Genomic DNA, 14931 nt, shown 5'->3' with positions numbered 1-14931 from the left:
GTGGTAGAGTTATACTTTAAAAAGAACTCTAAGGCTGGTATTTATAGTCAGTTCTTATATTTAAGATTGTTTTAAATAAACTCATACAGCTATCCTATTGATTGAAATATTATCTTAAGACGATCTTAAATATAACAACTGACTATGGGCGATATTCATAGTCAGTTCTTATATTTAAGATCGTCTTAAGATTATATTTCAACCAATAAGGTAATCGTACAAGCTTACTTAAGACGATCTTAAATAAAACTATGAATACTAGCATAAAAATATTATTGAAACTATCGTTTTTTAAAAATTGAACATCGTGCCAATTTCACGTAATTTTTTTTGTTGGAAAATAAAATACTAATTCATTTTAACATTAACATATGTATTTATCAATATTCTTTTCATATTTAATTATCTTATGAAAAGAACATGACATAACATAACATTTTATTTTAATATAATTACTTCGTTAAAAGAGAAAATCTTTTTTGTAATATTCACACTATATGACATATATAAATATAAATATATTGATAAATATATATATATATATATATATATATATACTATGTTAATCAATACTTTAATCAATAAAAAAAATGCGGAAGTAATTATATAAATATATAAATATATATATATAAATATATTCTTGAACCATGAATTATAGATGCAATACGGATATGCGCCAGAATGCAAATTTATCGGCATGTAATCACGCATTTTTAAATTCAATAGTAATGACATAATATATAGAACTTTGATGATCTTACGAGAAAAACCGGGATTTAGCCGCTTTCATGTTTTATCACTAACACACGGCATGTTTTAGTCGGCTAGTCGGAAATCATGCTTCGAAATGTTCAAATCAGAGAGCGCCACGAACATTGACGCTTATGGCGTGTCGGAAGATTCTCTGTGTGATTTTAAATTATATTGTTGACTCGCGGTAAAATCGTGAAGTCGGATTATTTTTTTGACAAATCGCACGAAAATTTACATGCCATTGTTCTCGCTGTGAAATCGTCGATATCGCTCGTGCAATATTGTGACTCGCTACGATTCCGCTGCGATTCGAGTTGATAATCGAGCTGAATCGAGCGAGTTAGGTTAGGATCGCCGATTTACGCTCGTTTATCAATTTGGGATTTGATTCGCGAATAAACTTTGGGAAATATGTCAAATTGGCGGTCGAGTCACGGCAATATCGACCGACGAGACACACACAAAAATAATCGGGAGAACCGGCGCGATAGAAGTAATGAGGCACACAGGGACAGATCGCAGAGAAGCAGAGATAGAGATCACAGAAGACGCGATCACTCCAGGAGGGACGATGAAAAGCAGAGCGAGAAGAGGAAGCACGAGAGATCGCCGTCGAGGAGAGAGAACAGTCATCCCAGGCATAGGGAACGGAGCGAGAGAAGTCGGAGTAGAGACAGGAAGGATGATTCTGGCAGAAGACGCAACGATCAGCAGAAACAGAGGAGAAGTCCAGAAGAAACGAAAATAAAAAAGGAATCTTCCGCGGACTGGGGAAAGCCGACTGTGAAAGAGGATAAGGATAAGCCCAACTTTGAACTGTCAGGAAAATTGACAGAGGACATGAATACTGTCAATGGTGTGATTATAAAATATTCGGAACCACAGGATGCCAAGAAACCCAAACGTAGATGGAGATTGTATCCTTTTAAAGGCGAGAAGGCATTGCCCACATTGTACATTCATCGACAATCAGCATATCTCATGGGTAGGGATCGTAAAGTAGCTGATATACCTCTGGATCATCCCTCGTGCTCTAAGCAACATGCCGCTCTGCAATATCGCCTGGTATCTTATCAAAAGGAAGGAGGTATTGAGGGTCGAAGAATACGACCATATATCATTGACTTAGAGTCTGCAAATGGTACCTTTGTAAATAATGTAAAATTGGAACCAAGGAGATATCATGAATTATTGGAAAAAGATGTGATACGATTTGGCTTTAGTACCAGGGAATATGTTCTGTTACATGAACATAGTAAAGATGATTCCTTCGATGATGATGTACCTCTTACAAGTACAACTTAGGTAAATCTATACTTTCCCTGTTATATTATCATTATTGTATTATATACTTACAGGAATACAATAGAGACACTATAAAATAAGATATAGATAATAAAGATTTAAAGTTATTCCAGATATTTTATAATTATAAAAAGCCTAATTTTTTTTTGTGTTGGCGACAAATATATCAAAATAATAGTTTTTTTAATTTTTTCTTATTATATGTGGCTCTGTATTACTATTTTTAATATATAAATTAAAATTTGTATTTTTTTAATTTTAGGAATCTAATTTTAAAGAATGTTTAGAGATGTCTATGTATGAAGACTGATAAAAAAATTACAAGCTGTAAAAATCAAGAGAAACAAAGGGTATCTATATGGTGAAGAGCAAGTTCCAGTATATATGTAGATACAAAATCCTCTTAATCTTTAAAATCTTTCTTGAAATCCTTTTTAATCCATATTACTATTGTATATGTATAAAATAGTAAATTTTTTGAAAATATGTAAATTTAGGATTAACTGAGAACATAATAGAACATAGATCTTATTTCCTTTTGCATATTTTTTGTGACTAACATAAAAAGAGTTTAAAGTATATCGTGTATGTATTTTGTAGGTTAAAAATAATTGAAAGTTTAATCTTGTATATTATTTGTAATATATTATTTACAATTATTATCTGTAACATTCACTGATCCATAATTTATCTTATAAAGCTACTTGAAAATATTTCAAGTATAGTCAGTCCATAAACTTCATAAAATTATATACATTCTAATTTATCTTAGCAATAAAATTACATTTTTTGTATCATTAAAACTACATAGAAAACTTAACAATTTCTTATATTGATTTCCATATTTGTGCTTAGTTATCATCGAATATAAAATTTGTACAATGATCAGTGAAAAACTTCACAGATTCAATAAATATGTTATTTAAAATCATAATTATAAAATTAAACTCTATATATATATTTCATATTTATCATTTTCTATATCAATATATTCCTACATTAAATAACAGTTTCATGATCATCACTAAAGTTGCAAAATTCATATGTCCCAAAAGGATCTGCCATATCTGCGTAACAAATTTTTGAGTATAAAAGTTTATGTATGTACATTAAAATGGCAGTTTAAAGCTATATTCTCAACTCTGCTCCTCATATTCTGCAATTTTCTGTAGGTACAAAATACTTTGACATTAATGATATAAGCTTAATGAATGTGTATAGTTTGATATTTAAGGCATCACTTTAGAATAAAAAGAAAAAAAAAACAAACGAAGAGAAACAAGAAATTTGAGCAAAATCGTAGCGACTATATATCAAGGAATTTTCTACCAAACTACAAGACAATTCTGGATTTTTTTAAAGAAGAATAACTCTACTGTACGAATCACTTAAAAAATTGCGTCAAAAATAGTACGTATAATGTATGAAATGAGTGAAATCTATTCTCATATTTGATAAATATTGGAATATTTAATTGCCTTGATTAATGTCGTTCAAGTTCAAAAGTAATTCGTATGAATCTCGCCGTCTTTATATTATGATTCATACGAATGTTTAAAATCTACTATTAATTTAAAGCTCGACAATTTATGATCCGTTCACTTTGACCGCGTCCGCATTTATATTTGTATAAGTGACGATATTGCTGCCGTCCTCGACGACGGGCGTCTGCCTGCGTAATAGATTCAGCAATGCGCTGTTTATCACGAGTGGTATATTCGCCTTGCCATTCTGCAAGTTCGAAGTCCTTTGAACCTTCGGCAACGTATTCTTTGCCACAGTGTTCTCGTTCGAAGGCACTTCCCCGTTTACGGCGACATTCGTCATGATGACGTTGCCCTTCAGACACGTGGGTAGGATCGTCTGCGAATTGATCAAGGACGAACTAGGACGCGTGGAAGGCGCCAGGCTGTGCGAGCTACAGCTCCTGTTCCCGATGCTCACCTCGGAGTCTCTTCGCTCGTTCAAGCTGGTCTTGTACTTCCGCTGGCCGTTCAAAGACGAGAAAGAATCCCTCTTCAGAGTTGCCCTTGCGATTGAGTTCACCGATTTCGAGCCGTCCAACGTGTTGCACTTTTCCGGTATCTCCGAAATCGACGTGCCCTTTCGATCTGGCAAGTTTAGACTAGCGATCGATGATCTTTTATATAGCTTTCTATCGGACTGCTTTTGTCCCTCCGCTGTACTTTCCTTGCGTTTTTCCGTTATTTCCACAGGCAGACTGCTCTTCCGATCGTGACTCGTGCAACTGATGCTGCTTATATTCGCTAGATTCTGATCCGAGATGTGGATCGAACGAGGTACTTCGTAGCCATTCGTAGGATTCTCCCTTAAAACAACATCTTCGTTGTCTGCTAATAACTCTAGATACTTCGGAGCCTCACTGGATTGTGGGCTGAGCGTGGCGTTGTTCGAGTTTTGCAGAAAAGGTTGCATGTCCCGACTTCCTTCGGAGCTACTAGATTTCCAGGAATTTCCTATACAAAGTAAAGATTATGATTTACAGTGAACAAGTTAACTTTCTTAACGTAACTGAAATGCAAAACACTAAGAATTTTACTTTATATATCATATGATCTCGTACGTGTGTATATGATGTTTGTTACATGATTTCTATTTATTGCAGATACCCAGAGATTGCGAATCGTATTGCGTAACGGGTTAAATGCAATGATTGGAAAAATATGCTCGATGAAGAATGAAAGAAATAACATCTTCTGGAAATGGTAGAATGACAATGTAGGCAGATGATGTTTGTTAAGACCTACCTGAATTATTATGATTCTGATTCTCGTCAGCAAAGTAAGCCATGTTAGACACGCCTGCAAGCACGAGCCATGCAATGATCAATATGTATTCAAGCAGAATAATATTCCAGTACATTTTAGAGCTGAAGTTCACGATGAAAAACGAATTTTATAATTTAACAATGTCGAATTATGCGAATGTATGAGAAACATGCTTATTTTTTTTTTCTTCGTACATTCTTCATTTTGAGGCATTCATATAATTTATGAGGTAATGATGATTTTTTTTATTTATTGCCAGTTATTTATTCTTGGATGCATGCGTAAATATACGTGTGCTTTTCTAATGAAATATTTCGCACCTTATTGTATGCAAACGATGCATTATATGCAAATTCGTAATAAACAATTTATGCACTTGATAACGGAACGAATGGTTCATGGTTATATTGTTTTGTATAATGCGAGAGTAAAAAATTGCATAATTTTATTTAGAATTCTATTCATTTGTAAAAAATTCTTTGCTCCAAGCAGTCACATGCGCACAAGTAAAAATTAATAGTAATTCACCTCTGCGTGCCAGGAAGTGCCCAGCGTGCACAGGGTTCAGCACCGCGTCTTCTATATGACTTCTCAGGACGATGATACTCTCGAGACAAATCTTGAAGCTCGGCCTGGCGTCCGCTGCGCTCCAACAACGCAACATCAGCTGGTGTAACGTTGACGGGCAGTTAAGAGGCTTCGGCAATCTGCCGCCAGCACGCACATAATGTAACACCTCTAGATTGGTCCTGGCAGGATAGGGTTGCTGTCCCAATGACGTTATTTCCCACATTAACACCCCGAACGCCCAGACGTCACTCTGCGAAGTGAAAACACCGTCCACCAAGGATTCCGGTGCCATCCAACGAACGGGAAGCAAACCTTCCCCTTCCTGAAATTTCAACAGCGAGTTAATTCTTTAACTCGAATCGTATTTATCTTTAAAGAAGACAAGGCGTTAAATCATGCAATAACGTTCGCTTATCTTTCGCTCAAAATAAACAGAGATAATTATTGTTTTTTAAACTTCGCTTGCGCTTAGAGATAAACAAGGGGGGGGGGGAACAGAACTTACAAAACTTTCTTTATCTTTCTCAAAATATTGTATTGTACCTTGCGATAATAGTCATTCTTGTAAATATCTCTGGCCAATCCAAAGTCGCCGATTTTCACGACGCGATTCTCGCGATCCCTCGCGGATACCAAACAGTTTCGACATGCGAGATCTCTGTGCACGAAATGCAACTCTTCCAGATAACGACAGCCCCGTGCGACGTCCTCGCACATGGCGAGTAGATCCTGGAGACGCAAAGCGTGCGGATCTGTGAATTGCAAAGACCGACTCTCTCTCAGATAACTTAGCAGATCACCAGCCTCCATTAATTCCAGCACGAGTAACGGAGGATCCGTGTCCAAGCAAACGCCTAGCAATCTCAGCACATGTTTATGGCGAAAATGGCTCATAAGCCTGGCCTCTTGTAAGAATTCCGTTTTCTCTTGAGAAGAAGCATCCTTTCGCAGCATCTTTATGGCGACGGGTGTCTTTATACCCGATCCTTCTAAATCCTTGGCAATGCCCTGATATACCTGGAAAATATTTGGATTTAATAAATTTTGTAAATAAGATTTTGATATCGATGAGAGTATCCTTTTATTGCGTTTAAGTCTGTTTTAACATGACAAAAAGTAACAATTTTATTTTTTTCTCTTGATTCTAATTGTCGTATTTCTGTAGATTGCCAAAATTTTTCCTAAAATTAGATCTCACCTTTCCGAATGCCCCGCTACCTAAGAACTTTGCCAGTGTGATTTGTTCTTGTCTGATTTTGGGCAGCGCAGAATCATCCGGATCATTTTGCAACGTAGAGGCGTAAAGCGCGTTAGACTGAACAAAGTTCCCGCGAGGAATTTCGCGGAGAGTCGCTAACTCGACATCGGACACTATCGGAGGCAAAACTGCCTTTTTGTCTTCTTTATGTTGTCGATACACTGCTGGATAACGTTACAATCGTTACACTCGTCTGATCGCGCATTATCACGTAAATGTAATTAAATCCAAATTATCTTCCATTAATAAGTTTAATTTAACAATCTGTCTTTCTATCGAAATTAATTTGCAATTAAAAGTGTGGTGAAAACATAAAAAAAGTATACTTACGGAAAAAGTAACACGAGCCCGCCAACATTACGATAAAAACGACTGAGGCGATCAGGCCTAACATCAGCGGTAGATGCTGTTGTGTAGCCAATATCCCTCCGGTGGACTCTGTCAGATCAACGATCGCGCTTAATTTACTCCAAGCACCGAAACCATAGGCATTTTTGGCTTGCACGCGAAACTGATATTTCTGATCCACGTCTCCGGGAATTATCCAATAATTGTCTGTTCCGTTATAATACAAATTCCAATGCTCGTTATTTTCGTTATTCGCATCGTTCTCCTTATAATTGTCGTCGATGACCAAACCCTCCAGACGATACAGAGTCACCTGCGAGCCATGAGCTTGCGCGGGTTCCCAATTTAATTGATAGACAGAATTTCGGAGTCTCGTTATCGTAGGCATTCCCGGAGCGCTCGGGACGTCACCTTTATTATATAAATTAATTAATTATTATAATTCAAATTCTCTTTATTTGCTCTCTATTTGAAATTTTCTTGTTAACTCCCGTTCCTTTTATTTCTGTAATAATATCGAAACATATATTTTCATGCTTACCAAGTGTTTGGAATGTGAATCTCCCATCAGACGGCCATACAAAGTCCTCCTTATACTCAGGGTACTTCAGTCTCAAGCGGAACTTGTACAAAGTACGCGGCTGTAAACCTTCTATGTAATACATCACTTGATCCTCCTTCACCTCGATATTTCGGGCAATTTGCCATTCCTCCATCGCGACGTCTTTGTACTCCAGCATATAACCGACCGTTAGATTAACGCTCGGAATCCAAGAGATGTTCATGCTGTTCACAGTGATCCCGTTCACCGTCAGATTGTTCGGCTCGGAGTACATACGGATGAGCTGGCTGAGGCTCTCGTTGTAGTAATCGTTGAAATTGGCAGGATATACGCGCACGTACACCAGATAGTTCTGTCCAGGGAGCAACGGCTGCAACGTCGTGAAAAACCTGCCGTCCGTCGTGCGCTCGGGCTCTTTGATCAACTGTTCGCCTTTTTGCCGCATGCCGTTCAGCAGGAGGATCGATCTCCAGTGCACCTCGTAATGAACCACCGCGGAGTTCAGCATCTTGGGCGGCATCCAATAGACCGCCGCCAACGTTGGCGTCAGAACCTGCACCGTGACGTTCTCCGGCTTGCTGGGTCTGCCCGCGGTGGTCTTCAGCACCACTTCCGCCCCGAATTCCAGCTTCGTCGTCAGCAGATTACCGTAGAAATTGCTCAGCGCCAATCTCAGCGTGTATTCCGTGAATGGCATCAGATTCTGGATCTCGTGACGCCGCTCGTACGTCTGCACTCTGGTCACCTCGCACTTGTCGGAATTGTTCCTCGGACAGCGGGACACCTGGATGGTGTACAGCGTGGTAGGTAAACTGTAATTCTCACAATCACGCTCAGAATTCGGTTCCGGAAGACTGACGACGATACTGTTCGGCGTTTCGCTCAGTCTCTCGACGACGTAGCCCGTTTGACGAGGTATCAGGCACTTCGCGATGGGATAGGGTTGCAAAGACTTGCTCAGGGCTCTGATCCGACGTACGTTGGGCAGGTAGAAGCTTTTTACCTCCGGCTCCGGCTCCGGCGATGCGTTTTCCTTATCGAAAGAATGCTCTTTTCTCACGAAATAGATTTGGTCTTTTGTTTCGTTGGACCAGTAAATGTTCATTTTGTCGACTGTGAGAAATGTGAGACCAGCAGTTTTAAAGCTCGCTCGTAATATCACGTTGCATGAACAACTGTGAATATCAGCCACATTTAAACGTCCATCCGATGATATCCAATACATCATCGGTTTTTCAATGTCAGTTTTATCAACCGTTAGCGTGGATATTAATGACGGTCTGTGTGGACAAGAACATGAGCTATCATTGTTTCCGAAAAAGTACTGCACATATTTTCCATTCAGATCCGATTGCATTATTGTACCTCCCTCATTTGTCTCAATCCAATATAAAAATCTGGAAAATATTTGTATTATTCTATTATTATTATGTTACAATTCTAAAACAAATTGTTTTCTTTTAAAACAAATATATTTTCTTACAAAACTATATATACTTTTTACAACTTTATATACTATTTTATTATTTAATGTTATTATTAATTTATCATTTTAGTCGATATATAGGTCGATAGTTTAAAAAAATAATTTTAAAATATGTTTATAATACATATTTATAAAGAGATATTTTAGACAAATAAATATTAGAGTACCCCAAAGATGGTAGAAGATCTAAAATCGGAATGCGTCCTCCCCTCCTCACGATGATCTCATGTTTAACTGTGCCTGCTTGCCACATTATTAAATCTAGTTTCATGATGTAGCTGCTGCTGATTTTCCACGGTTCGTCTTTATTATATTCGTATTCCACCCAATACAGATTTCTTGCTACCCAATCGACGCAGAGACTGTGCGCGGTATTGTTTAAAGCAAGTATTTTCGTTGCGTTGGCCCCGTTCATATCCGACGTCACCAGCTCCCGCATCTCGCTGATCCAGTAAATTTTGTTCTCCGCTGTCAAGTAATTGACCTCCGTCGCGACGTGCCTGGTGAGCGTATAGTTGGCCTCCCTGTCAAGATCTGATATCCTCACGGCGTCCGTTGTGGCGACCAGTAATTCAGGCACCGGATTCTCATACGTGGTCGATACACTAATCGGCTCCGTGTAAGGGCCAGCACCGATTTTGGTATACGCTCGTACCTTGAAGTAATAGGTCGTATTGGGGCTTAAATTATGCACCGTAAACTCCAATATTGTAGCTGGGATGCCGTAATCGTCGCAGATTGACATTTCCTTCTGGTTATCGATGTACCAACACTGAACCGTGTACCCTTGGATCACTCCGTTCGTAAATTCAGGTTGATTCCATCTTTAAAAAAAAAAAAACAAATTAAATTCTTTAGTATCTATTTCCTGCAAATTAGTAACAAAGTAAAGCCTTACACACATATATATATGTATATCTTTAAAACGGTGAAAATCTGCATTACAGATCTAAATTTTGTACCTAAATATCGTAAAAATGTCGATATCATTGCTTAGAAGTTTTTTGTAAAATTCCACGAATGCTCTGGGAGACGTTGGTTGACTCGGCTCACTCTCCGGAGATCTCAAGATCTTTCGAGAATGGTGCGCCGTTTCCCAGTAAGTAAAAGCCTTCACGGTGACTTCCAGGACGGAATAGGGCACGATTTGATCCGAATTGTTGTAAAACATTGTCGTTTCGATCGTGATTTCCGGATTCGAATTCGTATTAATATAATCCGCGAATTTTACTTCATAAAAAACCGTGCCGTAGTTGATATTCTTCACGGGATCCCATGATATGTTGAAGTTCCGCCAGGTCCCTTCGACTCTTATACTATCGAAATCGACCGCGTTTGGCAAAACTACCACGGTTTCCGATGTCAGATTTTTCGGATAATGATGAAGCGCGGGATCCATAACAGCTACCATGTATAAACCGGACAGAGTAATTCCGTTGATCACAGCGGTATTCTGGCCAAAGAGATCGCCGATCACTGCGTTTCTATCGTCTTGCAGCCATAGCAGATGCTCGGAAAAATAACACAGAGGTCCTTGCATGTTTGGATATTGCAAAACAGAAACCTTAAATTAAAAATTAATTATTCATATAATTGCTTTGATTTTTAATTATCTATTTTATTAAGGTGTATAAATTGAAATTTTTGACGCGCGTGAGATTTATGATTTCATTATTTGCTAAAAAAAATAATGACACCTGTAAAAATTAATGCATAAAGTAACCTTTTCCGGAATAATTTTATGATTCATCGGAATTCTTTCGGACGTAGGAGCACGATAGACGATGGATCCACTTTCGTAACTTCGTACGATCCAATAGACATATCTATTTTCAGTGTCAAGAGTTAATCCCATCACTTGCTTGCCATTAAAAATTTCATCCAAATGATAATATCTTCTGTCTTGTCCATTCAATCGTGCAACTTCAACGGCGTGGCCAGTAGACCAATACAAGTACGCTTCGAGAGAATCAATCATGAGTTCCTTTACAATTGCCAGGATAGACATTGGCTCTTGTTGAGATCCATTCAGATTTGCCCTTGTTATCTATACAACGAACATATTTTTTTTTATATATTACTTCATAAAATATAAAAAAATATATATGAAAATTTTACAACTATCAAAGATTTGAGTAACGATCGTATTCTATTTCAAATATTCTTGTTTTCAATCTGATTGAAAAATGCAAAAAATAAAGTTTAATAATTAATTTTAACTTAAATTAGAATTAAATTAAAATTAAATTAAATTAAAAATGTTAAACTAATAATTTCTTACTATCTGTTGTTTTGGATTTGCCCAATACAGCTTCTTCGATACCCAGTCTACGGCGACACTTCCTACCGAATGTATGTTGAGTTTCGTTTTTTGATGGCTGCTAATATTATAACGATACAAAGCGGAATTATTTCCTACAATGTACAGCACATCCTTATACCAACTAACGTCGACGATATGAAATTCGTTTTCGGACTCCTTCAGAGTCGCCTTGTTAACTAGCGTGTCGATATTTTCGCCAGTTACGTCACTTCTTAAAATCCCTTCGTTCGATGACCATAAGATAGACGCATGTGAGCCATTTCTAAATGTACATTTTCATTTAATTAATAATTAAAATAATTTGCGCAAAATAAAAAATATTTTGTAAATATATAAATCTTGCACATGTAAAAATTTAGAAAAAGATATATAATAGAGGAACATTGTATAAAAAATGTAATTCTTTTAAAAAAAGTTTAAAAGTGCTGAAAATCAATTTGATCAGATTGATTCAATAAATCAAATTTATTATCTATTAAGTTTATTAACCAAATAAAATTATTTATTTACCTTAAGGTTCTTCCTCGAAACTCCGTAGACCACGGTCCTCTACCGGCGCTGGTGTAGGCCGCAGCTTTGATCGAATATTCTGATCTTTCTCGCAAATTATGAACGGTGTGAGATGATCCGGAAATACCTCTCTGATAGATAGTTTCGCCGGTAGATTCGTCCTTGATTTCGAGCTCATATGACCAATTTTGCCAAGCGCCTTTTCCTTGACCGCCCAGTAGATGAGGAGCTTGCCAGGAAACTTTAGCCCTTTCCGCCCCCAGAACAGCTTGCACTCCTGTGGGTGGATTCACTGGGACAGGAACGGGCTGACTTGCGTTCGTAAACACAGTCACGCTCACGAAGATGTCAGACCTGAAGAAGAAAATATTTTCGCAGTGTTACTATTAATGCAGATTTTAACAAACATATTATAAGAGTTTGTACCAGTTTGTTTTTAGAAAATAATATACATGCAGATATTACATGTTAAAAGAATTATATAAAATATAAGTTTTTTACTTTTTACTATTTTAATTTTCATTAAAATATGCTTAATTTATAATTAATTTTTTTAAATTTCTTAGTCAAATTTAAAAACTTCTAATATAATTTTTTTTAGAAAAATCTCTGAAATCTTTTAGAAAGAAAATTACTTGTCTGGATAGGAATTGTGGAAGTATCTGTTTTGACCAGAATGATAGACTTCGGTAAGAACTTCTTCACCACTAGTCCAATAAAATAATCCATTTGCCATGGCTAGTGAAACCACGTTATTGAATTTCGGTTTTTGCGTATTGGGACGAAGATTAACAATCTCGCGACCGTCCAACGATACGGATATCACTGTGTTTTGAGTGTGATGAGGGACAAGTAATCGAAAATTCGTATGGTCTACCATAAAAGCACCTAAATGAGCATCGTCGAGAATTAAATATGGTTGAACCTAGAAAAAAAAGTTCCATTAAACGATTTTTTTAAAAGATAATCATTATTTTTGTCGTAACAAATCAAAATGTCTTTGTAACAAAGCTTCATCAAAAATTATTTTATTCACAAAAAATTAAAAATTAATATTAATATTGTAAAAGTATATTAAAACAGTTAAGGTATATTAAATCAGTTTTAAATATGCAAAAATTTTGCACTCTTAAATTTTGATAAAAATAATAATAATAAAAAAGCCTCGCATAATAACGCACAATAGTAAATAGAAATAATTGATACCTCGTGTTTCACACCGTTGCTGATATCGGCCAAATCTAATCTAAACAATCCCGCTTTAGTGACCCAAAAAAGGTATCCGTTGTAAGGATCAACCTCGATGTGCGAGGGTCGAGTTAAAAATCCAGCCATGGCCACCGTCAAGCTCTTGCCATCCAGGTTGCATCTGGCTATCTGCCACACTGTCGTCGCATGTTCAACTTCTCCCAAGATATACAGGTGAAGATTCAGCCAATCGATGGAAAGACTCAAAGGTTTGAAGTTCACTCCACCGGGGCTCAAAATAACTTCCGGCGCGGATTGCTCGTTGATTGAAATTCGATAGACGCAACCCTCCGAAGTGGAGATAAATAGCTGAGCGGACGCCACATGTATCGCAACTCCGCGAATCACATCGTTGGTCTGATAAATGATGCTGGGATCGTCCAACATATTGGCACCCTGCTTCATGATCTTGTGCTCACCACTCAGGATAAGACTCGGTTGTTTCGTGTCCTTGACTAAAAAATTTATCTTATTATTTATCATTCCGAAACTTGAATTTTGATCTCATTGATTATAGATGATAAATTACAAAGTCTGAAAATCGGTAGTCAGCATTTTGATTTTTTAAAACTTACAATATAAAAATAGACCAAATATCTATTAAAAAGATTAAAATTTGCAATTTAAAATAGTAAGACTGACAATTTTTATCTCGAATAATTTTCTATTCTTTGTGTGTGTGTTTTTTTTTTACAAAGAACGAAATTCTTTTTACTATTGAAAAATTTTCTATTTTCTTGAGAAATTGAATTATCGTCACGGTCTCGTGTAGTAGATATTTTTAAATTAAAAAATATATTGGTTTTCTTACGTACTAGTAGGTTTTGAGAAGGTACAAATATTGGTAATTGCAGGTGGACCTTCGCCGACACTATTTCTCATAGTTACACTGACAGAGTAATTCTGATTAGGTTCGAGATTTTGAAACATGTAATGATCGGTATTCTCGGAGACTGGAATATCCTGTCGATAAAATATAACGTATATTACATCATTTGTAAAATTCCTATTAAATTTCTTGCTAGGAAATAGATATGCAATTAAGAAAATAGAAAAAAACGCCAAGCCAGAAATTTGTGATTTCGCAAATAATCTGGTTCGTGCAAGTTGTCAAACTGATGTTAGAGATTAACATAAGTAACAAATAGATGCGACAGATATTCATTATTAAAGCAGCAAACGTATAATTAATACCAAAAATTTAAAAATGCGATCACATTCGTGAAAAGATTTTCCGACATGCGATTCTTCCGCAAAATAAAATAATTAAACCAAGTAAATAAAATGTACATTATTTAAATAATGTACTTTTAAAACAATTTAAGTTATTAAATACACATGCACTAACAATATTTGATATTCCAAAGCGTGCATTCTCTTTAAATTAATGTTAGTACGCGACACGTAAAAAGCGACAAAAAAATTCATTGGCAATCTTTAATTTTTCGGATTGTATAACAAGAAGAATATTTATCAAATTTTAATTTTGTAATGCTATGGCAACATATTTTCATTGCAATGTCACGATTTACGATTAAAACTCAATTAATGCCAATGAATTCTCTTCAGAGGTACAGGGTAACGGAGTCTACCTTGCAGAACCAGTTGCGAATTGCTTTTCTACAAACAACAGTTAGATATTACAGCAAAGCAAAACGATGTCGACGCACATCGCGAACGCGTCAACTGCGGTGCACAAGAAAAGAAGAAGTGCTCGTATATACATAGAGGCACGTGAAAGAAACTTCACATGCCAAAATATAGTTTGGCTGTAGGATA

At 36.5% G+C, this 14931-nt stretch overlaps 2 protein-coding genes across 3 annotated transcripts in view; one reads left to right on the top strand and one right to left on the bottom strand.

Annotated features, from left to right (window-relative positions):
• Window positions 1–858: 858 nt before the first annotated feature.
• On the top strand, window positions 859–2717 carry LOC105427567 (smad nuclear-interacting protein 1). Its single transcript, XM_011639349.2, has 2 exons — window positions 859–2058; window positions 2321–2717. Exon 1 carries the CDS (start codon window positions 1165–1167, stop codon window positions 2056–2058), a length of 894 nt encoding a protein of 297 aa, XP_011637651.2. The 5' UTR covers window positions 859–1164; the 3' UTR covers window positions 2321–2717.
• Window positions 2677–14931, bottom strand: part of sev (receptor protein-tyrosine kinase sevenless) — a 34764-nt gene continuing 22509 nt past the window's right edge. The window contains exons 7-20 of one of the 2 annotated variants that reach the window (XM_011639346.2): window positions 13968–14115; window positions 13111–13607; window positions 12540–12829; window positions 11905–12258; window positions 11353–11656; window positions 10795–11118; window positions 10034–10635; window positions 9239–9895; window positions 7565–8982; window positions 7006–7434; window positions 6616–6839; window positions 5961–6434; window positions 5376–5739; window positions 2677–4535 (exon numbers count right to left, since the gene is read on the bottom strand). In XM_011639346.2, coding sequence (XP_011637648.2) covers window positions 3646–4535; window positions 5376–5739; window positions 5961–6434; window positions 6616–6839; window positions 7006–7434; window positions 7565–8982; window positions 9239–9895; window positions 10034–10635; window positions 10795–11118; window positions 11353–11656; window positions 11905–12258; window positions 12540–12829; window positions 13111–13607; window positions 13968–14115 — 6975 coding nt within the window. In that variant the 3' untranslated portion in view covers window positions 2677–3645. The remainder of the gene's footprint in view (window positions 4536–5375; window positions 5740–5960; window positions 6435–6615; window positions 6840–7005; window positions 7435–7564; window positions 8983–9238; window positions 9896–10033; window positions 10636–10794; window positions 11119–11352; window positions 11657–11904; window positions 12259–12539; window positions 12830–13110; window positions 13608–13967; window positions 14116–14931) is intronic. The other variant, XM_011639347.2, reaches the window with a different exon arrangement.

This window comes from Pogonomyrmex barbatus, unplaced genomic scaffold (genome assembly GCF_055798465.1).
Source record: "Pogonomyrmex barbatus isolate J1 unplaced genomic scaffold, ASM5579846v1 scaffold2, whole genome shotgun sequence".
Classification (NCBI taxonomy): domain Eukaryota; kingdom Metazoa; phylum Arthropoda; class Insecta; order Hymenoptera; family Formicidae; genus Pogonomyrmex; species Pogonomyrmex barbatus.
This window is presented reverse-complemented; position numbering and strand designations above follow the sequence as displayed.

What these genes read in the sequence shown, in the direction of transcription:
- LOC105427567 (XM_011639349.2), top strand. Translation starts at nt 1,165, where the DNA reads ATGTCAAATTGGCGGTCGAGTCACGGCAATATCGACCGACGAGACACA.